We start from the raw sequence: 26,379 nt of genomic DNA, 5'->3' as shown, positions 1-26,379 counted from the left end.
TCGGTTCGGATTGGGATATGGTTTTATTAAGAAACATTTTCCCATAACGCCTTTACAATAGTATTAGGCTAACAGTAAAAAAAGTAGAAACAATTTAATCGAGGATACGATTATTACGGGAGGTATGTTGCTACATCGAAATTTCTAATAGCAAAAGACAGAGTTCAGCTAGCACTAACATAAATATGTACGAAGTTCGGGCGTCGGTTTGCCCTAAACGTAATTTTTAATTTTTTTGGTAGAAAGAGTTTAATGGCGAAGTTAAAAAAAACAGTAAAGAAAGTCCTAAAGTCGGGCGGGGCCGATTTTATGATACCCTACACCACTTTGTTAATTTAGTTGAGCTCCACATAACAATTAAAAGTGTTTATGGGAGAATTCAATCATACACGTTATGATTATAATTATAATTTAAAGTTCAAAGGACTAAATATGCCGAAGCATTTGTATCTTTTAAATTCGGACTTGTATTGCCCATTTGGTGCAAAATTAATTTGAAATCAGATAAAGATATATATGGGAGCTATATCCAAATCTGTATGGGAGCTATAGCTATATCTGAACCGATCTTCACCAAATTTGGCATACTACCTTCTAGACTCTTTTCGGTCGTATGTGACAAATTCTATCCTATTTGGGCAAATATTAGACGTTTGGTGCACAATCAAAGGTAAATCGGACGAAGTTATATATGGGAGCTATATCCAAATTTGAACCGATCTCGATAGAATTTAGCAAAGGTATTTCTGAGCTGTATTTGATATATTTCCCTGAATATCGTTGTTACAGAGTGCATATTACGGCTGTGTGTAACAAATACAACAAATCGGATGAACAATATATATGGGAGCTATAGCTATATCTGAACCGATCTTCACCAAATTTGGCATACTACCTTCTAGACTCAATTCGGTCTTATGTGCCAAATTCCCATCCCATTTGGACAGATATTAAAAGTTTGGTGCACAATAAAAGTAAATCGGACGATGTTATATATGGGAGCTATATCCAAATCTGAACCGATCTCGATAAAATTTAGCAAAGGTGTTTCTGAGCTGCATTTGATATATTTCCCTAAAAATTGTTGTTACAGAGTGCATATTACGGCTGCGGAGGACAAGAATAACAAATCGGATGAACAATATATATGGGAGCTATAGCTATATCTGAACCGATTTCGATCAAATTTGGGATACTTATTTTCGGGCCCAATTTGGTTGTATGTGAAAAATTCCATACTATTCGGGATTATATTACACGTTTGGTGCACAATAAAAGGCAAATCGGACGAAGATATATATATATATATATATATATATATATATATATATATATATATATATATATATATATATATATATATATATATATATATATGTATATGTATATATATAAATTTTTACCGATTATCTCATAATTTCAATAGGGTTCGTCCTTGGGCCAAACAAATGTTGTTTGTAAAATTTCATCTCAATCGGATAATAAATGCAACCTGCATTTTGTTCACAAGAATGCATGGACAGACGGACTGACATGCATAAATCAACTCAGAAAGTGATGCTATGCAGATCATCAAAAGGAACTATGGACATTTTTCGTTTCCTTTTGCCTGGTACAAACAAATGCACAAAGACATAATACCCTGACCACCTTGTGGTGTAGGGTATAAAAACAAAAAAGGTAAAAAGTAGTGGGCCTTTTGGAGTTTTTGTGGGTAGATACTAGAAGCAGACGAACCTGTCATTATGTGCGAAGATTCATCACAATAGGATACCTCTCTCGCTTTCAATGAGAAAAATGAGAAAATTATTTTTTGAAACGGGCTTCGTGCCAGTAGACATAGTGTGTAAAACAGTTATTTGGATGAAGGAAAACATTTTGGACATAGTATTCATAAATTGATGTCACATCCTTTCAAAGCATCGCATAACTTCACAAAAGGATAGAGTTTTTATTTTTAAGCTACAAAAACGCCAGGTAGCAAAAGTCCATCAGAAAATAACATTTGCTGCATTGAATTCTCTCATCAGGGAAACTTGTTTAAATGGAAAGTAAGTGATCATAGAACTTGAATTGCAAGCATTTGCTTCGATCACAAGGGTGTGGAATGGCCACAGCTTGGCCATTAACAAATTGCTGATTACGACCAACTATGGGTATTATGTGTTTTAACTGGTTTCTTAGAGGGCGTCCCGCAAACGCCAGCAACCGGCTTACAGTTATGCAAGGCATCAACGTTTACAACTGGTTCAGATTGGTAATTAAGAGCATATTTGTCTTGTCTTCGCTTAGTCAAAGCAAGTTAATGAATTAGAAAAAAGAGAATTTATACTAAAGAACCGTTAAACGGAAGCGAATCACTTCAGTGATGTAGAATACATAACTAACTTAATGAGAATCAGTTTGACATAAACAACCTTGAGGTATTTTACACTTTGGGATGCATCAATATCTGTTTCTAAAGGCAATTTTTGGGGTATACAGGGTGAGGTAAAAAACTGCAACAAAGTCAAATGCCATAATTTTTACATTTTGTTTACCATTGTTGGGTGGCGCGTGCTGAGTGCGATGGTGCTGAGTTCTGTTGGAATGTCCAAGATCTGCAGCCAAAAAGTTTGCGCGCCCAAGGCTTTAATACACCCCCCAGAACATTTTCGCGATAATTTTCGGCATTTATTCTGATGCCAAGGTCGATTAATACGAGCGGAGAGCGACCATCGGCTTTTATGGCCCATCGGCCCACACCATCCCCATGGCCGGCGCTTGAGTTCCGGTGGCCAACCAAAGCTGCAAATTTTCAGCTGACCTCTTTGGAAAGTAAACACGATCAGTTTGTTTGTTTACAAACTGTTGGACAACGTTGTTGATGTTTTCTCATCGGAAAAACCAAATTCGGCAGTTCACCAATTTCGGTCAAGTGAAGTAACTCTTTAGCTCTTTCGAGTCTATTTTCTTCCTGTTGCGGTGTAAGTTCTTGCATATTTGGAGTTTTAATGGGTTGACCTCGAGTTCATTTTTCTATATTTGCCGAATGGAATATTGCGATATATTCAGCTCACGAGCAATTTTTGGGCCACTGCGTCGCTTCTTTACTTTTCGAACCATTTTTGGTGATGTTGCTGTTTTCTTCCGTCCACTTCCTTGACATCGGGCTGCGCTAACTGTATTCACATATAAATGCTGGAGTGCTCTGACGATAGCCGCTTTTGGTTTGGTTTTCCAGCCAAATATAAAGAAATCACACTATCACGCTTGAATTCCATCAAGAATAACTTTTTTTCTGTAAAATTCTCACCAAAATGCTTTTTACGCTTGTAAGCAATCTAATGAGCTGTCACTAAAATAATTATAACAGGTGTCGGACGAGTAGCTTAGAAATGACAGCAGTCTGAAGTTGGTTGCAGTTTTTTCATCACACCCTGTATGTAAGGATTAACATTTGTAAATGGGTAAAAAGCTAGGTTCGGTGGGACATTGTATGAACGTACGAAAACAGACGATACGATTAACGAAACGCTCAAACGAAGTCTCAAATTCAATTCAAAACCATAAATATTCAAAACAAAACCACAAATATTTAAATGCCAAGTACGAGCTGTATCCTTTGCGAGCGAGTCGCCATGAAACGTTTCCAAACGTTTGAAATGGGTGTTGTTTTCTTTCGTTTAAGATGTTGTGTCATCCAGCAGAGGACACTCAGTGTTGTTTTTGTTTCGACTCACCTACGCAAACAGTACGAAAGAAATCCCGTTATCTGAATATTGGTTTTATTTCGTACTTTGAGAAAATACAGAAGGAAATGAATGCAAACGTTTCATATAGTTTATTTTTGTACTCTGCTTTTTATACCCCCTCTATACCACTCAAATAAGTGCGAGTATGTTTTGATCGTTTTTAGTGCGAGTAAAGTTTTCTCGAAATCGATCCGATTCTGCTTTTGTCGAGTAATCTTTTAGTTATTGTTATACCGTTGTTTTATATGTAGTTATGAGTTTTTCCTCAACCCACAGCTACAAACGAAATGATAAAAATTTCCTATTTTTCTCCTCATGTACACGGTCTCCACCTCAGTTCATCAGTAACATCATGAAATAACCTTCAAACATCAAATTATCTATAAAAAGCAATTATTTCTTGAAATTTCCTTAATTTTATGTGTTCTGAAAAATCATCCTATTTAACATATAAGGTCTTAAATTATGATGAAAGTTATAAAAATAAATCGATAGTAGTAATTGTATTGAAATAAAATCCGAACTGTTTACTTACATTGGCCAATATGGTTAAATGGTACATGGCTTGTTTTTCGAAGTCCAACGGACCCAGCAGAAATATAGTTCCCTCTGTCGTTTCAGGAGAAACAATTTTCTGTCTTATGGCAAACAAAGGTGATCCCTGTTAAAAAAGAATAAAATGTTTTTTTTTTATTTATCATGTGAACGCAGTATTCTGAATAAACTATAGGAAAACTAAAACAAAAAATTAAATATTTTTTCTACATCATTCTTGGTGCTTTCTGTTGGGAATTTTCCCCGCAAATATTACTCCACATAAAGGCCTATTTGCAATTGTTTCCCAATTTTGAGATCATTGATCTAAGTTCTGTTTAGCAGGACTATCCTTAAATAATGGAAATCGATTTCAGTCGATTTTGGTAAAATTGGAAAATGGATTCTTAACCGATTATATAAAATCGAAAGATTGAAAAGTTGGCTTTTTTGTAGAAAGCAAAAACCGACAAGCCTAAAAGTCGACTTCTGTGTTTAATAGTGTATCCCTGTATCCAATTTAATAGTGTATTCCTGTATCCATTGCGGTTGCGATGCGGCCAGTTGGAAACTCTATTTTTCCAAATTGTGCGTAATTGTTCACATATTATTCCAAATTCAATTTAAATTCATCTTTGAGCTCTAAATAATGTGAAAACCAAATTAATTACTCACCCATAACTCGAGGTATACTGGCTTTTGAAAAAGAGGATTTTTTCGAGCAATCACATAGTCCAACTCTGTGCCCCGTTTGGCATCCTGAAATAAGCAATCATAAATATGGCATTTTCTCAGTACGGAAAGTAGAAGGTTCTATCAGCTGGCTGTTATTTCAACTTACCTCTGGAAGCATAATGATGCCTGGCTTGTGAGGGAAAATAAGATCGTGGGGTGTTGTAAAGTTTGTAGCTGTTATTGAACACAATTGAGTCGCCATTCCCCCTTTAGTGTCCTTCACCGATACCTGAAAGTCATAGTATCGACCGGGTTCCAAGCGTCGTTGTAAAACTACATTAGCTTGACACACCGAATTGTACTTGGTGCATGGTAGCGACTCGATCTTGACTGTCGATGACGAGGCATCGCCCACAAACTCAAACGTCAGGGGATAATCGAATTCCTCGTCTGTGGCCCTCAGCCTGTAAATCACAGAGCCGACTTGGGCATCTGCAGGTACTAAAACTAAACGCATACGAGTAGATGGATCAAATTTGGGATCCACACTCAGTACAGCTGATGGACTTAGTACTCCAATCAAGAGACAGGTTGTGAGTATTCTATATGAAGCTATCCACGTTAGTAGTGAAGTGGAGAGACGTCGCATAGCAGACGAAGATGGTTTAATGGACAATGATATTAGGTTTCTATTGTCAATTGATGGCTTATGGCAGTGGAATTGACCGATGGATTTAGAGATGGTATCTTGAAAGTTTGGTGAGGTGTATACTATGTGATTGGCGGATAAAATGCGTTTACTTTGACGATGATATTGGTCCAGGGGTTGTTTTGGCAGTCGCCAGCAATAGATTCGTTTTCTCTTTCGCTTACTGCCGCTTTCTGCATATTTGTTATTTTTGGAAGCCATCTCTGAAATAAAACATAAAAAATATAAATTAGTTGACATGCATAAATACATATTTATCCAATGAGATTTATTAATAACACTGTCCAGCACCAAAAATGCAAATCACTATAAATATGTTTTTGTTTCTTAAACTAAAGGAATCCGTATTTGAGATTTTAAGTTCATGTCTATTTTTTTTTTGAATATTATTCCTTTCACAACATCCATCCATTATTTACACGAATCAGAAATAGGAACTTATTTTCTAGGGAGTTAATTTTTGACAGTTTAAATTACAGAAAATGCAGAGTTGGGCATTTTTATTCGAATAAATAAATAATTGTACTATGGCCCCATCCATGGTACAATGACAGGACGTACAATAAAGATACTTAACAAATGAAGGCTGGTTTCAAAGGAAGGAGCTGTAGTAACGTGTTTCCCAAAAAAAGGAAAACACATAAAATTCAGTGAAATACATGACCTTTATGTGAGAAGTACGATTCATATAATTAAATTTTTAAAATTATTTCATGCAAATACTGAACGCGACTGCGTCATTCCGTTTGAACATCTCTAAATATTCGTCGTGGACCCCATAAAGTACATATACAGGTTGAGATGAAAAAACTGCAACCAACATCGGACTGCCTTCATTTCTAAGCCATTCTTCCGATAGCTGTTAAAATTATTCCAGTGATAGCTCATTATATTGATTACTAGCGTACAAAAGCATTTTGGTGAGAGTTTTACAGAAAAAAGTTATACGTGATGGAAGTCAAGCGTGATAGTGTGATTTCTTTACATTTGACTGGAAAACTACAGGTGGCTATCGTTAGAGCACTCCAGCATTTAAATCTGAATAACTCCTTTGTGTCTTGACCTCAAGGAAGTGGGCGGAAGAAAACAGCAAAATTAACAGAAATGGTTCGAAAAGTAAAGAAGTGACTTGATTGAAAACCGCCTCGCAGTGGCCGAAAATGGCTCGTGAGCTGAACATATCGCAATATTCCATTCGGCAAATATTGAAAAATGAACTCGGGGTAAAGCCATTGCAATTCCAAAAAGTGCAAGAACTTACACCGCAACAGAAAGAAAATAGACTCAACAGAGCTAAAGAGTTGCTTCGCTTGGCCGGAAGTGGTGAACCGCCGAATTTTGTTTTCTCCGATGAGAAAACATTCGTTATCCGGCAGTTTGTAAACAAACAAAATGATCGTGTTTACATGCCAGCTCAAAATGTGCACCTTCGGTTGGACACCAGAACTCCAGCGCCGGCCATTGTGATGGTGTGGGCCGCCATAACAGCCGATGATCGCTCTCCGCTTGTATTAATCGAGAATAAATGCCGAATATTATCGCGAAAATATTCTGGAGGGTGTATTACATTCCAACAGGACTCAGCACCATCGCACTCAACACGCAACACCCACGAATGGTTTCAAAATTAGGATCCTCGCTTCATATTCAGATCACAATGGACACCAAAATCTCCGTATACTAATCCGTTGGACTATTGTGTCTGGAATATTTTGGAAAGCAAGGTTGGCACTAAAAATACCAAAGTGTCGATCACTTAGGCATGCGCTTCGCCGGGAATGGGCAAAAATACTGCAGAGCAACATTGGGGCAGCGTGTGACAGTTTCATTGGCCGTTTGAAGGCCATAATTCGTGCCAAAGTTCACCAATTCGAACAAATCTAAACTTATTCTAAAATTTGATGCTATTTCCGACATTTTTTGCTTTCATTCAATAAAAAAATATAAAAATTATGGTTTGACTTTGTTGCAGTTTTTTTATCTCACTCTGTTTATACTTTGTAGGCTCTAAAATCTATAGTTCGAGGTGTTACAAACGGAATGACAAACTTAATATACCCTCCATACTATGGTGGATGGTATAAAAATTATTTCATGTAAATGCTGAACGCGACTGCGTTGCATTCGCATTTTCCAAGTTTGACATACTCTTACCACCATTTCGGCCGCTTCAATGTTGTATTCTACTGAGTCAATTGAAGCGGGTTCGCTCGTATAGACATAGCTCAAAAAAAAAAAAATAGTCTAAAGGCGTTAAAACGCACGATTTAGGCAGTCTATTGACTGATCCCGAATGTGGAATAAAATGTTCAAAGTGGCGCCCACTATTCATAATTATGTTATGATTCGCAGTAGGTTCCAATGATGCCACTAGCCCATAAACCGCACTAAACTTGACTTTTTCTGGATGCATTAGTAGCTTTCGCAGCGCTTCTGGCTGATCTTCACTCCAAGATCGGCAAGAAAAGCAATTTGTGAAAAGATTATAAATAAACAAAACCAATTTTTGCAGCTTTTAGAAATCTTGGCACAATTAGACTGAAATGCAGAGCTGCATTTTTACACCATCCACCTTGAAGAGAGGGGTATATAAACTTTGTCATTCCGTTTGTAACATCCATTAATATTCGTCGTAAACCCCATAAAGTACAAACAGGGTGAGATAAAAAAGCCGAAACAAAGTTAAACGTCATAAATTTAATTTTTTTTTTTAATTTTATTGAATAAAAGCAAAAAATGTCGGAAATAGCATCACATTTTAGAATAAGTTTAGCTTTATTCGAATTATGGCCTTCAAAGGCCAATGAAACCGTCACACGCCGCCCGAATGTTGCTCTACGGTATTTTGGCCCATTCCCGGCGAAGCGAGGAACCTCATTTTCTAACCATTCTTGGGTGGCGCGTGCTGAGTACGATGGTCCTGTTGGAATGTCCAATGTCTGCGGTCAAAATGTTTGCGTGCCCAAGGCTTTAATACGCCCTCCAGAATATTTTCGCGATAAGCGAGCGGAGAGCGACCATCGGCTGTTATGGCGGCCCACACCATCACCATGGCCGGCGCTTGAGTTCTGGTGGCCAACCAAAGCTGCAAATTTTCAGCTGACCTCTTTGGCAAGTAAACACGATCATTTTGTTTGTTTACAAACTGCTGGAAAACGAAGGTTTTCTCATCGGAGAAAACCGAATTCGGAAACTCTTTAGCTCTTTTGAGTCTATTTCTTTCTGTTGCGGTGTAAGTTCTTGCCCTTTTTGGAATTTCAATGGCTTTACCCCGAGCTCATTTTTCAATATTTGTCGAATGAAATATTGCGATATGTTCAGCTCACGATCAATTTTTTGGCCACTGCGACGCGGGTTTCGATCAAGTCACTTCTTTACTTTTCGAACCATTTCTCTAATTTCAATAGGGTTCGTCCTTGGGCCAAACAAATGATTTGTGCAAAAAAGATTCAAATAACTGGAAACAACTTAATGCGTAAATTTTTGAAAATCTCTGACAAAAGGCGCTGTATTTCAGGGCTGCATTTATATAAATTTACGAAACTGTTCTACCACCTTATTGTACCATGGTTTTATCCACATTTTTCTACGGATTTGCCTAAAAATTGGTATTTGTAGTTCGTAATGGGTTCCAGCCCCGGAAGCAGAACATTGAACATCTAGGTTAATGTTTTCCTATAGCGCACATATAACGGTTCCATCGGATATTCTGTATTTTCACGATTTAAGCCACATTTTCTAATAGATTTGTGTGAATACGATATTTGCACTTCATAATGGGTTCTACATCCAGCGTCAAAACATTGTCCATGTTGGTTCTAGTCATCCTAGTCACATTTACACAAGAAATTATGAAAAATTTGGTATTTAAGACTCGCAATACCGAAAGGACTTCTTTCGTTTTCAGCACAAAATTATTAAATGAAATGGGAAATAATAGAATATTTTTGGAACAGGCTAAATGTAGTTTATCGAGAATATATAGTTCAATCAGCGTTTAACAACTATCACCAAATGTTCTATTTTTTGGCACTTTCATGTTCTGTTCTAGAAACTGCAAGAATCTACTAGTTTTTACACACACACATATAATAAATGATCTTATTCTTTTTCTTTTGCATGAGTACGTTTATATTGCTTTACCCCTACAACACAATTTGCCTTTTGAAAAATCAAAAAAAAAAATTCAAATATAATTACTTCATTGTATATTGGGTCAATACAGTACAATTTACGCCCTTGTAGCGTTTGAATTTTTGAATTGGTTTACGTAATGATACATTTGAGTTGTTGTTAGCAGTTATAGTTGTTACCAGATTGTGTTTTTTTTCAAATACGTCGCGTTTTATTTCTATTTAATGTTGGCATTACAGTTTTTATGTTGATTTATTGCAAGAAGATAAAACGAATAGAAAAGGGCAGGATATGAGTGAGATTTATATTTAAAAATAAATACGGGCCAAATTGTAATGGGATCAACAATTTTTCAATTCGTAGTTTTTTGTTCAGCTCCCAAAAAATAATGTAGAATTTACTTGTTTGCCAATTGATATATACGAATTGATATATACGAATAACAATAAAACACGACTATTATTTCAGATGCTGATTGTATTTTGTCGTCACTTGCCAGTCAATATCAGTGTTTTTATTTTTTCAAATTCCGCCAGTCGAACAAAGAATTATGGCGCCACACCAACTTATCCTAATAAGCAAACATATGGATAAATATTTATATCGTCTGCGAATTGTCAGTTGAATTTATTACGAGTCAGTCTAATTCTATATACAAAGGTATGTAAAAGGTATTATGTGTTTATGTGATATGCATTATTGAGACCGATAACAATGGAATCGATATAGTCTATTTTAAATTAATTTGGATGCTGTATTATAACTTTTAATATATATAAATAAATTCATTACTCAATAATTTGTAGCAGTCATAACTACTTACAATCGCATAGATAGTTCTCCATTGTTATTTTGTTTGTTTGACGATGTTGGAAAGTAAAAATGGTATATTAAAGACAACGTAAATTATTGAATTTTATTATCAAAATGAGAGCCCCATGCCCCATGGGGTTATTAAAAGGCGAGTGAAAATTGTATTGGTTGTTCGCGACCGCCCGCCTGGATGGGTCCGCTTCAAGAGACGCATTGGACATTAGATATACAGGGTGACAACATTAGATATACAGGGTGAGATGAAAAAACTACAACCAATTTCAGACTGCTGCCATTTCTAAGCCACTCGTCCGATAGCTGTTAAAATTATTCCAGTGACAGCTCATTATATTGTTCACAAGCGTACAAAAACATTTTGGTGAAAATTTTCCAGAAAAAAGTTATTCATGATGGAATTCAAGCGTGATAGTGTGATTTCTTTCTATTTGGCTGGAAAACCACAAGTGGCTATCGTTAGAGCACTCCAGCATTTAAATGTGAATAAATCTTTTGTGTCTCGTACCATCGCTCGTTACCCTGATACTGGTAGCGTAGACCGACATCAAGGAAGTGGACTGAAGAAAACACCAACATCAGGAGAAATGGTTCAAAAAGTAAAGACTCGACTTGATCGGAAAACGCGTCGCAGTGGCCGAAAAATGGCTCGTGTGCTGAACATAACGCAATATTACATTTGGCAAACATTGAAAAATGAGCTCAATGTAAAGCCATTGAAATTCCAAAAGTGCAAGAACTTATACCGAAAAACAGAACAGCAAGAACATAAAGAAATTAGACTCAAAAGAGCTAAAGAGTTGCTTCGCTTGGCCGAAAGTGGTGAACTGCCGAATTTGGTTTTCTCCGATGAGAAAACATTCGTTGTCCAGCCGTTTGTAAACAAACAGAATGATCGTGTTTACTTGCCAAAGAGGTCAGCTGAAAATGTTCAATTTTCGTTGGCCACTAGAACTTATGCGCCGGTCATGGTGATGGTGTTGGCCGCCATAGCAGCCGATGGTCGCTCTCCGCTCGTATTAATCGACCGTGACATCAGAATAAATGCCGATTATTATCGCGAAAATATTCTGGAGTGTGTCTTAAATCCTTGGGCACGGAAACATTTTGGCCGCAGTCCTTGGACATTCCAACAGGACTCAGCACCAGCGCTCTTAGCACGCGCCACCCAAGAATATTTACAAAATGCGGTTCCTCGCCCTTATTTCCAGCGCACAATGGCCACCAAAATCTCCCGATACCAATCCGTTGGACTATTGTGTCTGGAGTATTTTGGAAACCAAGATTGGCAATAAAAAATACCAAAGTGTCGATCACCTCAAGCAAGCGCTTCGCCGGGAATGTGACGGTTTCATTGACCGTTTGAAGGCCATAATTCGTGCTAAAGGTGGCCAATTCGAACAAATCTAAACTTATTCTAAAAATTGATGTTATTTCCGACATTTTTTGCTTTCATTCAATAAAATTTAAAAAAATTTATAAATTATGGCGTTTGACTTTGTTGCAGATTTTTTATCTCACCCTCTATATACGTTATCGTCTTGCTTACAAGTCGACATGACCAATTCAACTTAGAATTTATACAACTATTTTTTTAATGAACTAAAATCGGAATTACAACCTCCATAGTATGGCGGTCCACATTTTGGATTAACCTCCATATAAATTTAAGTTTTTGTGCACTACAACACAAAAAATATAATTTGGATTGGACCAACACCACGAAATACTGGTCCCCGACATAGGAAACTATGTATGGATCTTCTTATCTCGCCGACAAACCGATCTGGTTACGGATGTCCGTTCCGTCTATCCATATTTAATTGTAATCACGCTACAGGCCGCGAATATATTTAATTTCGGCCAAATCACAAATACATTAAAATGTTACTTCTGGCCATTACAGTGATATTGATAGCCAAGGTATCGGGTACATAACAAAATAGGTACAATCTATATGTACAAGAAATTGATGTTAGTTATTTCGCTTATAAGTCAAAACCGCTGGAGTGATTTTGACAATTGTCACCAATTCGGAATAACCTTTTGCCTGAAAAGGATAAAATCTAAAAAAATCGAGCAACAATATACCAATAAACAGTGACAATTTTTTGAGAGGAGTAAATATAAGACAAATGCTCCGGTCAAAAACCAAAGGTATCATTTGTGCAGGACTGCACGGCACTATTTCAAAACACAAAAAAAAAAAAAAAATCGACAAAAATGGTTTGGGTCTTACAGTTTTCCTATATATTGTAGTGTTGTAGATTATCACATGGTCGGTCTCGCACGACTATAGCATTTGCTTAATTGTTTTACTTTATTTTTTGGTAAAAAATGAACACTAATGATACATATTCACATATTATTTAATGCCACGAAAGTGCATTAAGAAAGGGAACTATGGCGCATACCATTGCTATTTCACTTATCTATGTCAGTCAATGCTTCAGATATTAATTAAATACACTCCCAATAGTTACGCTCGAAACGGTGCCAAGTAGGAATTTCGTATTTTAACCGGGAGGAAATATATTTAATTCGTAATAGAAAGTATGTGAACAAATGCATGGATGTGGCAAGAGATCGTCACATTAAATGGATTTGGTATCATCATTAGTGGTCCATCAATTAGTTGCTAACTTTGAATTGAATTTTTGTTGTTTTTATTTTGTTTTATTTGTAAATTGGAAGTGTAATGGTATTGCGTACAACAAATGTGTGTGTGGAACACTTAAGCGTGCAGCAGCCGTTTTGTGGAACGACCAGAGCCAATCCGTAATTAGTGCTGATATAATCATTGCCGAGACTTGGTAATATATTTTGGTTTCACTTTCCAAACAAAAATGGCTAAATGAAAGATTAAATGTTGTGGTACAGTTTGCACAAACTTGCCTTTTAAATTTTGGTCTGTTTCTTTCAAAGATAAAAGCTAACATATTTGTTTTCATTGACAACAAAGAAATTATTAAAATAGCTTTGCTCAGCAGCTTTGTTGTCGAACAATTGATGATTCCAATAATGAAAGCATTGTTGGGAAATACTATGACAGCATTTGACTTAGCCCAATGTGCGGATTTTTGGCAAATTAATAGGTATCGAGGGCTATTTACAAGGTGACGCATTGAGACCAGCGGCAGATTTTTAATAGACGACATACAAAACATTTTAGTTCTGACAAAGATAGGAGATAGGAAAACGTGGACACCTATACATACAATGTTTTGCACCGGAGCTGGAACTCATTATGACCTACAAATAACCATTTTTAGACAAATCCGTGAAAGAATGTGAGGAAAATCTTCAAAATAGCGAATATCGGAAGGTACCGCTACATAGGGGCTATACGAAAATGTCGACCTATATATACTATGTTCCGCCACAGGAGCTGGAACCTATTACGAACTACAAATACCAATTTTAAGACAAATCCGGAAAACCGTGGCGAAATTCATCAAAATACCCAATATCGGAGGGTACCGTTATATCGCGGCTATACCAAAACGTGGACCAATATATCTGATTTTCAATACCATCCATCCAAGTCTTAATACTCATTATTGTGCCAAATTTTCAAGATCTACGTCAAATAAGGAGGCATGTATCGTGATTTCAACAGACGGACAGACAGACGGACATCGTTAAATTGGCTTAGAATTTTATGCTGATTATGAATATATATACTTTATGGTGTCTACAACAAATATTTAGGGATGTTACAAACGTAATGACAAAGTTAATAATATTCAAGGTGGAGGGTATAAAAATGTTGACCCCTAGATGTGAAGGTATCACAATGGGTCGGTCGTAAAATCCCATATTCCCCTCAAATATCGGGTTAGCTGAATCCTTGAGATATACCTAGTTTAAAAAGAATCACCGAAAAGATTTTGACTTGTTGTTGTGGGAAGAACAAGATCTTGTATTGGTAGAAATATTGGGATGTGCTTACTTTGAATCGGATGCCAATATTGTATTTTATGAGGGTAATGGGTATTCAAAATGTTGACATGTTGTGTGGAAGGTACCACAAGGAGTTACACATATTTTATAAGCTTTGTGATTATTCAAACTGTTGACACTATGTGAATAAGGGTCTAGAAATGTGCAAATATTGTCAATTTTCTCACTTGACCTAGTACTGATACAAATATAAAGAATTGCAAAGTTTTAACAAAATTGGATCATCCTTTCCATTTCTATGAGGATACTTTGTGGAAGAGGTACCAGAAGGAGTGGTCCGATATTGCCCATATTCGGGCTCGATCTAAGTTTATAAATAATATTACGATGTACCAAGTTTGTACTGAATCGGATGCAAGCTTCGAGAGTTATCATACGTACCAGCTAGATATACGGAAGGACGGGCAGACACTGCTACATCGACCCCAAATATCGTTAGACGTATTTCACCCAATGATACCTAGGATCTAAAAACCATATTGCGACGAGGCACGTTTTAGTCGTATCATATAAGAGGATATTTATCATTTAATATAGTCAAAACGTGCTGAGGATATAAAAATAGCAAAACTTCATCATTGAAGGTCATGTGTGTGTTCCGTGAGGGTCAAGTTTGATGCATCTTGATATATTGATATTAAGCCATCATATCTCTTCTGCCCGCCTGTCTGTCTACTTTAATTTGTAATCACTCTTCAGAGTTAATGCGACGATACATAAGCAGCTTGGCATGGAATATTTAGTGACATATTATAAAGTTATGTTTGAGCCGCACTCGAGATCGAATTTTAGAAGACTGGAAGATTGGAACAAAAGGATAAACAAATATATTTTTTCTTATTTTGTAATTGCTTTGCAAGCCAAGCAGCGTTTTTATTTGCATATAGGTTTCCGTAAAATAATAATAGATATAGTTTATGGGACTAGTTAAACGAAGCAATGTAATAATAAAAATAGAATTTATTTATATGATATTTAAAATTACTTGTAATATAGTTCATTTTTCATCTTATTATCCTAGATTGTTCAATCATGTAAGAAAAATGGTTTGAGTTATAGAGATACTTCATCTCAAAGTTTGGTTACAAAAAGTATCTCATGGACGGCCTTGTCCGACTATAGCCTTTACTTATTTGTTTACTATTGCAGGCAAACATCTGTTATCACCAAATCGGGTTCATTAGCAAACTTTGGTAATTAAGTAACAATTTTTGTTTCTTAGTGAGTTACCCAAGTACCCGCTGGGTAAAAAGTTAAAAATTGTCAACTTTGACAGTACATCTATAGGTAGTTTGAATTAAAGTATTTAAGGTAATAAATTTTAATAGTTTTCAAAAGATTTTCAACGTTGGATAATTCAAATATAGTTATGACCCTTGCGAATTCGGCAAATACGGCTGCACAAAACGCTTGATTAGGGTGGAAAGGTAAGTATTTATGTACACTACACAGTTATTTTTGTGTGAGCCTTAAATTTCACAATTCAAACTGGAGTATACGCGACAATAGTAAGCAAATAAATAATTATAGTTTTCGTATCTTATCTTTATAGAGAATCGCACAGTTCGAATAAATTTATATTTCACAGTAGAGTAGATAAAAATGTTTGGTGTTCTTGTCGTATAGAACGGACTAGTTTAGGTCTATTGGTCCAAAGGTGGATATTGTTTCGCATGTCTAGCCAAATGTAGTGTATGTTTATTTACAAAATGCATTTAATACAAAAATTCAAATATTTGAAATAAAACATACTCGCGGGGTATTTAATAAAAACGATCGAGTCTAATTATTGTGGCCACCGTTGTATGCAAAAATTATTAACCCCTTTGACACACTTAAACATTTTCAAGACATATACGTATGTAATTCGAAAGTAAAACGCTAGTCTGTCTCCCTCTGCCCCATGTTTGATGTTATTGTGTTTGTGCCAATCGTTTTTGCGGTTTCCTGAATTTGAAAGGCTTGGCCGCTTGACTTTCGTGTAGTTTGTGAATAGCCTTATTTTCGCCGAGACCGAAATCAAAATACAAACAAACAGACAAACGACTAAATAAATGACTGTGAATGACTCGAGGTATTACTGCCGCTTGTCTTCGTCGACAACGGTGTCTTTGTTTATTCTCCAAATTCAGCTACAGCTGGCGTTTGTTTTTCTGGTCGCAGCAACTATTAACTTATAAACACTTAGTAGACGAAACAGTTCCTGAAACACTACCTCAGAGTTTATTTGCCAGTTCACTCAATTCAATTGCTCACACAAACTGGCAACAGAGAAATCTAGTTTTAAATATTTGCCAAAATGTAAATGGAGACCAAGCTGGCCATATTTCCCCTGCCCGTCCAACAACAATACCCACAATTGTCGAGACGGCTGCTTTAGTCGCTAAAAAGGCGCAGCGAATATCTAGCTCTTTTGACAAAATTGAATAGTGGAATTAGTCTAAATATGCACAGCAAATGATATTGTATGGCTCATTTCCACCCACCGACAGTGCCTAGAAAACAGGATGTACGCTGTTGCTTGCTTCTAGTTTCACACCAAACTTCAATTTAATTCAAAATACAGTACAACCTCGATTAAAACAATTGAGAATGCATAACTACCCCAACTATCCCACGATGACAAAATGTTTATTAGACGTCATAAGTCCTCAAGAAGTTTCGGAAATATGTATGTACGTCTGGATACCATATCAACAAATTTCATAAAATATCCACAAAGAGTCCGTTTTTGATTGTGTTTATTTTAAGTCGAAAAAGAGTTTCACATCAACATTTTAGTCTTTACCTGGGCTGCGGGGTCAAGCCCTTTCCGAGTACGTCCCTAAAATCGCTTTTTTAACCACTTCGAAACCAGCTCGAATCGTAATATATTCTATTTATGTTGAATGACTCGTATGTGTGTCGGTTATCTCTTCGTATTATTTTAATATGTTTGCGAGTAGTGCCAAATTTTACATTTTTGAACCGAGATTCTCTAAATCTGACAGATTTATTTTTATCATAAACTCAACGACGAGTGCTTAAATTGATCAGTTTAGGGAAGATGTTCAACATTTGGTGAACCATATACCTGAAATCGGATGAGATCATGTATTATAGCTATACCCATGGTACAATAAGGAGGTAGAACAGCTTCGTAAAACTATTGAAATACACCCCTATTGCTATGCCCGCTTCCTGTCAGAAAAAAAATGAATGAAATGTCTGTGTTTTCTTTCAAAAAGATGCTCCAAACAGTTCAATCTTTCAGTTCGATGCCAAAACTGGTTATTATTTTCAATGCGCGGGTCGGAAATGTTAGATTCTTCAAATCGTTGATTTTGAAAATATTTTGTTTTTCAAAACAATAAATACATTCACAAAATTGGCAAAAGTCGGGCACACTAAGAAAAAAATTTAATTAGCTGGTAGCTTTACATTACCTTTTAATTGTACCATGGCTATACCTATATATAAACCGAATAAAAAGAGCAAATTTTAACAAAATTTGAAAAGTGAATATGACATGGAAAATGTGGTCAAAACCTTCCACAAATATTAAATCTGAAATGTTAAATGGAAACGTGGACCAGACTTAATTTTTTATTTGTTAACAGACTCAAGTGAACAATAAGTATTTCAAATAGTTCAGGCGATTTGGTAATACCAAATTATTATGAGGGTAAAATTGACCAAAAACTGATCTTTTTGCTGATTTTGCCATCGTTCTATAGGTCACAATTATAGACTAATAAAAATGTAATTTGCAAGGGGTTAGAGTTAAATATAATCGGATAATATTTAGCGGGTGATAAGGGCCATTATTTTTATGTGAAAACTTTCATAGCTGCCATTTAAACGTTAATACTTTCCGGCCATGTTCAAACGGAGTAATGTAACAATGACACAGGAAAAGACAAATGATGTATGCAAATAGATAGGGTGAGATGAAAAAACTACAACCAACTTCAGACTGCTGTCATTTCTAAGCCACTCGTCCGACTGCTGTTGAAATTATTCCAGCAACAGTTGGCAAACAAAAATAGTTTACAAGCGTACAAAAACATTGTTGTGAGAATTTTTCAGTTATTCGTGATGGAATTCAAGCGTGATAGTGTGATTTCTTTATATTTGACTGGAAAACCACAAGTGGCTATCGTTAGAGCAATCCAGCATTTAAATGTGATAAATCTTTTGTGTCTCGTACCATCGCTCGTTACCGTGATACTGGAAGTGGGTGGAAGTAAACAGCAACATCGGCAGAAATGGTTCGAAAAGTAAAGAAGCAACTTGATCGTGAGCTGAACATATTGCAATATTCCATTCGGCAAATATTGAAAAATGAGCTCGGGGTAAAGCCATTGAATTTCCAAAAAGTGCAAGAACTTACAACGCAACAGAAAGAAAATAGACTCAAAAGAGCTAAAGAATTGCTTCTTTGTCCAGTAGTTTGTAAACAAACAAACTGATCGTGTTTACTTGCCAAAGAGATCAGCTGAAAATGTGCAACTTCTGTTGACCACCAGAACTCAAGCGCCAGCCATGGTAATGGTGTGGGTCGCCATAACAGCCGATAGTCCCTCTCCGCTCGCATTAATCGACCGTTGCATCAGAATAAAGGCCGAATATTATCGCGAAAATATTCTGGAGGGTGTATTAAAGCCTTGGGCACACAAACATTGGACATTCTTACAGGTCTCAGCACCATCGCACTCAGCACGCGCCACTCAGAAATGATTACAAAATAAGGTTCCTCGCTTCATTTCCAGCACACAATGGCCACTAAAATCTCCGGATACCAATCCATTGGACTATTGTGTCTGGAGTATTTTGGCACTAAAAAATCCCAAAGTGTCGATCACCTCAAGCAAGTGCTTCTCCGGAAATGGACCAAAATACCACAGAGCAACATTCGGACAGCGTGTGACGGTTTCATTGGCCGTTTAAAGGCCATAATTCGTTTAAAGGCCAAAGTTGACCCATTCGAACAAATCTAAAGTTATTCTAAATTTGATGCTATTTCCGACATTTTTTTTTTGCTTTCATTCAATAAAATTAAAAAAAAAAATGTAAAAGTTATGGCGTTTGACTTTGTTGCAGTTTTTCTATCTCTCCCTGTATTTTGAGGGATTAGCTCCTTTTAGTCCAAATGGCAGCGGATCTACAGAAGCTTTACTATAATTGTAGTGTTGTAAGGTATAGCATGGTCGGCCCGTCGACGTCAATTTGTTATTATGGTCGAAATTTGAAAACTTACTTCTTCTTCAAAAAATCGAAGATAAAACATTTATAACATGGTCATTTCTTTTTCCTTTTTCGTACACATATAAATCTGAAATGTATACATCCTATCCTATTTGAAATTTGTCGAATTCTGTTAAAGGATTGCAACCCGATTGTCTTCTTGGCGCAAGACTGCATCGATTTGGCAAACACGCATGTAATAAAAAGATAATCATACATATGTATGTGATACCATGTTATACATACTGGTGAGTAATTCATAACATATACAGTTTTATATTTTACGACACACATGGATACATACAAATGGCAGTTGTTATTAAACCGCCCAAAAATATGGTGCAAAGCTAGAGAAACGTGGTTAAATTAGCGTATAGGTCTCTCTTTAAAAGTCTGTATTGAAAGGAGTGTTAAATTGCGAAAGAGGTATCTGCGTAGCTCACTCAAACATGCAACTGTTGTTTATTTCTTAAGAAAAGTAAATAGCATTCGTTATTGGTTTACTCTCGAACCGTAATAGTAATACAAGAGCAGAAACAATATTTAATAATTTAATTTTTTTTAATTTTTTTTTTTTAATTTTTTAATAATTTCTTAATATTTGATATGCACAGACCGTTGCTGAATGTCGACAAAAACAATTGTGCTTGTATCACACCAAACTATTGATTTTATGCCCACGTTTTGGTCCAGTAGGCCCAATAACAAGGGCTGCGACCAATTATCTCAATACCAAATTATAGCCAATTCTATTGGGAAATATGGGCAAAGGTTTAAGAATACACATAATGTGGTGCCGTTTTATGGAGTTATAAACAGCAAAAACTTTGTGGGCGTTTGTGCCATTTTCAGTAGTATTTGTATGTGAACCCATATACTGTTACGCTCTGCATTACCAGCAGGTTATTACATAATGAGTCATCCCTAAAAACTTACGAGACAAACAAATTTATATTTATCTTACCAAGTAATGAGACAACAACCCTTTTATCCGGCAAACAAAAATAAAAAATGCAACTCTAGTGGTCTATATGTAGAATGATTGTTACTGGTGTTTAAATGAACTGATTGAAACCCCTTACTTGGTAATGACATTTTTTGCTGGGAACAGATCCGTAGACCCATACATCTTGTTTTCAATTCTGAGAAACTTTATAAATATATGTGAAAGAAAGCCACGGTCGATCTTTTCCCAGAAAATATATGACCCATTTCATATGACCCATTCCTCGAAATTTCGTGCCGATCGGTCTCTAATTGTTAGTTACATATCAAATCCCAAATAGAGTAAAAATTATGGGTTTCCTTTGCTTAGTCGCATTTATAATACCCTTACAGAATAAAAATACAGGGTGAGAAGAAAAAACTGCAACCAATTTCAGACTGCTGTTATTTCTAAGCCACTCGTCCGACAGTTGTTAAAATTATTCCAGTGACAGCTCATTATATTGTTCACAAGCGTACAAAAGCATTTTGGTGAAAATTTTCCAGAAAAAAGTTATTCCTGATGGAATTCAAGCGTGATAGTGTGATTTCTTTATATTTGGCTTGAAAACCACAAGTGGGTATCGTTAGAGCATTCCAGCATTTAAATGTGAATAAATCTTTTGTGTCTCGTACAATCGCTCGCATCAGCAGAAATGGTTCGAAAAGTAAAGAAGCGACTTGATCGAAACCCGCGTCGCAGTGGCCGAAAAATGGCCGTGAGCTGAACATATCGGCAAATATTGAAAAATGAGCTCGGGGTAAAGCCATTGAATTTCCAAAAAGTGCAAAAACTTACACCGCAACAAAAAGAAAAAAGACTCAAAAGACCTAAAGATTTGCTTCGATTGGCCGAAAGCGGTGAACTGCCGAATTTGGTTTTCTCCGATGAGAAAACATTCATTGTCCAGCAGTTTGTAAACAAACCAAATAATCGCGTTTGCTCGCCAAAGAGGCCAGCTGAAAATGTGCACCTTCGTTTGTCACCAGAACTCAAGCACCGGCCATGGTGATGGTGTGGGCCACCAAAAGAGCCAATGGTCGCTCTCCGCTTGTATTAATCGACCGTGGCATCAGAATAAATGCCGAATATCATCGCGAAAATATTCTGGAATGTGTATTAAGGCCTTGGACACTCAAACATTTTTCAGCATGCGCCAACCATGAATGGTTACAAAATGAGGTTCCTCGCTTCATTTCCAGCGCACAATGGCCACCATAATCTCCGGATAGCAATCCGTTGGACTATTGTTTCTGGAGTATTTTGTAAAGCAAGGTTGGCACTAAAAATACCAAAGTGTCGATCACCTCATGCAAGCGCTTCGCCGGGAATGGGCCAAAATACCGCAGAGCAACATTCGGGCAGCGTGTGACGGTTTCATTGGCCGCTTTAAGGCCATAATTTGTGTCAAAGGTGGCCAATTCGAACAAATCTAAACTTATTCTAAAATTTGATGCTATTTCCCACATTGTTGGCTTTCATTTAATAAAATTTAAAAAAAAAAACAAGTAAGCAAAGGCTACAGTCGAGCGGGGCCGACCGTTGAATACCCTACAACACTATAATAATAATATAGGCGAGATACTCGAAAGAATTCCACAAGATATTGTGACAAATAATAAAAGAAAACCATCAGGTTTCGTTCTCTAATTTTCGAATAATAGCAACTTAAGCTAATTTGCTCATTTCCAATTTATTGGTAGATGTTGCACGTAAATGGTCTTCCTAGATCTGGAACCAATATTTCCCAAAGACCTATAATCTCTCAGAAGTGGCAAAAGATTAACATTTATTATTGGTTTTTGACTGAAACGCATCTATATGAGATACAGACATTTGACTATATTCTTCAACGAAATCAGCGTTAACGAAATAGTCAGAAGTGCGTCTTTCCTGTATTTGTGAATTCTCCAAAAAGTCACTGGAGTGGACATTTTCGTATTTTTTCTACAAAAGTTGGCAAACTATTTCACACATTGAATATTTTTGGATGGCCATCCAAAACTGCTTGGCTTTTGCAATGTCCAGTAACCCCCATTCAAATGTGCCTGAGGATCGGGCGATAATTACGACCTGCTGACAATTTTGCAGTTTTTTGGTCCATTTCAACCCCTAAATATATGGCGATCATCTCCAAAAAGAGTAGGCTTCTATTCTGACCCTCATCTTATCCCCATGCAAAATTTCGTAAGGATCGGGTCATAAATGCAATCTGTATATGATATCCTGATATCCTAACTACTTAGTTTTGTTAGCTGTAGAAATATTACCAAATGTTTAATTCAAAATGAAAATATGCCAAAAATATGACAAAATTGAAAAAATATGAGAAAATGTTACAAAATCAATATTTTCATCTTTAGAGAGATATTTTTATGCGATTTTTTCAGACGTTTTTTCTTTCCTGCCAAGAGGCCATTCTGAATTAATGAGAACTGTCGAAATCAGTTCAGCCGTTCTCGACATATAAGAGATCTTTCAAGCATATCTTCTTTGATAGACATATATATATCGCACATATTTTGCTATATATCCGATTTGTTGGATGTTAACATCAATGTAAAGATCAGAAGTAACCCTGTCATGGCTTTGTGATTTCGCCGGGATTTAAAATATTCGCGGTTTAATGAAAAATTTCGAATTTTTTCAATACAAAAGATATGGTCTATTTTACCCGCTAAATATAATCCGATGACCACCCAAATTGGTAGGCTTCTTCCCCGCCCTAAACTCTAGCTACATGCGAAATTCCGCGTCGATTGGTCTATAATTGCGATCTGTATAGCTACTGCAAAATCCGACATTTTTTCAGTATTTTGTCCATTTCAACCCCTAAACATCTGGCGATCATCTCCAAAAGAAATAGGGTTCTATTCTGACATTAACCCCACCTACATTTTAAATTTCGTGAAGATCGGGCCATAATTGCGACCTGTAGAGTGATTACAAATTAACATGGACAGACGGACAGACGGACGGACGGACATACATAGCTAGATCGACTCAGCTCGGCGAGCTAGGAAGATCCATATATACTTTCCTATGTGGGAAACGAAGATTTCGAGGTGTTACATAATTTTTGGCCCAATCAAACTTATAATACCCTCAACACATAGTGTTGTAGGGTATAAAAATAAAAATTATGGCTTTTGACTTTGTTACAGTTTTTTATATCACCTGTAGTTAGGTATTAAATAAAATGCAATGCGAACGATACCGTTAATGATCTAGACTATATAGTGATTACAAAGTTTAAATGGACATGGAGGGACTGACGTATCGACAGGGCATGATAAAAGCTGAACTAGGATCATTATTTCGGTTACAAATATAAGCCCAAACAACCCTATTAAACCCCTTACTACAAAAATATAAGACATAGTTAATATGTTTATACCCTACACCACATGGTGGTAAGGGTATTATATCTTTGTGCATTTGTTGGTAACATGGAGAAGGAAGCGAGATAGACCAATAATTACTTTTGAATCATAGAATCACTTTCTGAATTGATTTATGCATGTCAGTCCGTCTGTCCGTCCGTCCGTCCGTCTGTCCATGTATTCTTGTGAACAAAATGCAGATCGCATTTATTATACGATTGAGATGAAATTTTCCAAACAACATTTGTTTGGCCCAAGGACGAACCCTATTGAAATTGGAGATAATCGGTAAAAATTTAGATATAGCTCGCATATATATCTTCGTCCGATTTGCCTTTTATTGTGCACCAAGCGTGTAATATCAGCCCGAATAGTATGAAATTTTGCGCATACAACCAAATTAGGCCTGAAACTAAGTATGCCAAATTTTATCGAAATCGGTTCAGATTTGGATATAGCTCCCATATATAACTTCGTCCGATTTACCTTTTATTGTGCACCAAACGTCTAATATTTGCCTAAATGGGATGTAATACGACCGAATTAAGTCTAAAAGCTTGTATGTCAAATTTGGTGAAGATCAGTTCAGATATAGCTATAGCTCCCATATATATTGTTCATCCGATTTGTTGTGTTTGTTATCCACAGCCGTAATATGCACTCCGTAACAACGATATTCAGGGAAATATATCAAATACAGCTCAGAAATATATTTGCCCAAATGGGATGAAATTTGGCACATACGACCGAATTGAGTCTAGAAGGTAGTATGCCAAATTTGGTGAAGATCGGTTCAGATATAGCTGTAGCTCCCATATATATTGTTCATCCGATTTATTGTATTTGTTACCCACAGCCATAATATGCACTCCGTAATAACGATATTCAGGGAAGTATATTAAATACAGCTCAGAAATATATTTGTCAAATTTTATCTAGATCGGTTCAGATTTGGATATAGCTCCCATATATATCTTTTTCTGATTTCAAATTAATTTTGCACCAAATGGGCAATACAAGTCCGAATTTAAAAGATATAAATGCTTCTGCATATTTAGTCCTTTGAACTTTAAATTATAATTATAATCATAACGTGTATGATTGAATTCTCCCATAAAAACTTTTAATTGTTATGTGGAGCTCTACTAAATTAGCAAAGTGGTTTAGGGTATCATAAAGTCGGCCCGCCCGACTTTAAGACTTTCTTTACTGGTTTTTCGAATGGTTTTTGATCCGAAGATAAGAAGTACATTTTTATTTGTAGATTTGATTCAAAGCAAAAAGTTTTCGGGATAGCAAAAATATATTTACCGAAACAGAGACGTTTCGTGATCTCAGGCATATTCATAGCTGCTGGGCGTTGCTCCCACAAATACGGGTCAAATTGAAATAAGAAAATGGACAGATGTAGAGTTTTTGTTGTATTTTTGTCAGGCAAATGCATAACTAGATGACTTTGGAGCAAGTTTCCTATTGTCAATTCCAGTTGTGGTCTCCGCAGCATTAGTGTGTCCTAGCACAAAGACACGTTCAATTTTAAAGGCATAATACAAGTTTGACAACATTATGGAGTCTGTGAAGCGAACGACGTCTACTGCAAATAGCTAATGTGTGAAGTTTCAAACCACACCAATTGTATTCAATACTGTACACATTACAAGTATTTTGAGAGTGTTAGAGAGAGAGAGAGGGAGAAAGAGAAAGAGAAAGAGAGAGAGAGAGAGAGAGTATTGTCTGATTATTTTTTCTTGTCAGGCGCTTAAGTATTTAATACCAAATTTTTGGATTGTGAGGATAGAGCGGATATGAAGTGGCTCTTTTCCAATTAACTCGAAAACTTCTGCTGAAATATTCCAGTGTCTTTCATAAAAGTTACAGAGCAAATCAATTGTATATCTCAATTTATGTCGACATGTTAATATTAAAATAAATAAAAATTAACAATTAAATTTATAACAGAATCTACCAACAGAACAGAATCTAACGATAAAGAATGAATTGTCAGAATCACCCTCAGATATGTACACAGAAATCACGAAAATTGGAAATAAGTAAATAATGTAATAATGTTTTTTAGTCGATTATCGAACGCCAATTTTGCTTACATGGATAAAAATACATATATACATACATGCCGGCATCTGCGCGGTCTGAACGCCATTCAGGTTTCATAACAACTGCAACGTGTTTTAGGGGGACATTTTTTAA

The 26,379-nt window shown here is 36.2% G+C and overlaps 1 protein-coding gene across 1 annotated transcript in view; it reads right to left on the bottom strand.

Annotated features, from left to right (window-relative positions):
• LOC101889656 (cadherin-86C) overlaps window positions 1–26,379 on the bottom strand; it is a 74,921-nt gene that overhangs the window by 34,977 nt on the left and 13,565 nt on the right. Inside the window, 3 exon segments of the mRNA XM_059126643.1 lie at window positions 4,270–4,395; window positions 4,944–5,027; window positions 5,110–5,855. Of these exon segments, the coding sequence (XP_058982626.1) occupies window positions 4,270–4,395; window positions 4,944–5,027; window positions 5,110–5,853 (954 nt within the window). The 5' untranslated portion in view covers window positions 5,854–5,855.

This window comes from Musca domestica, unplaced genomic scaffold (genome assembly GCF_030504385.1).
Source record: "Musca domestica strain aabys unplaced genomic scaffold, Musca_domestica.polishedcontigs.V.1.1 4, whole genome shotgun sequence".
NCBI lineage: Eukaryota > Metazoa > Arthropoda > Insecta > Diptera > Muscidae > Musca > Musca domestica.
This window is presented reverse-complemented; position numbering and strand designations above follow the sequence as displayed.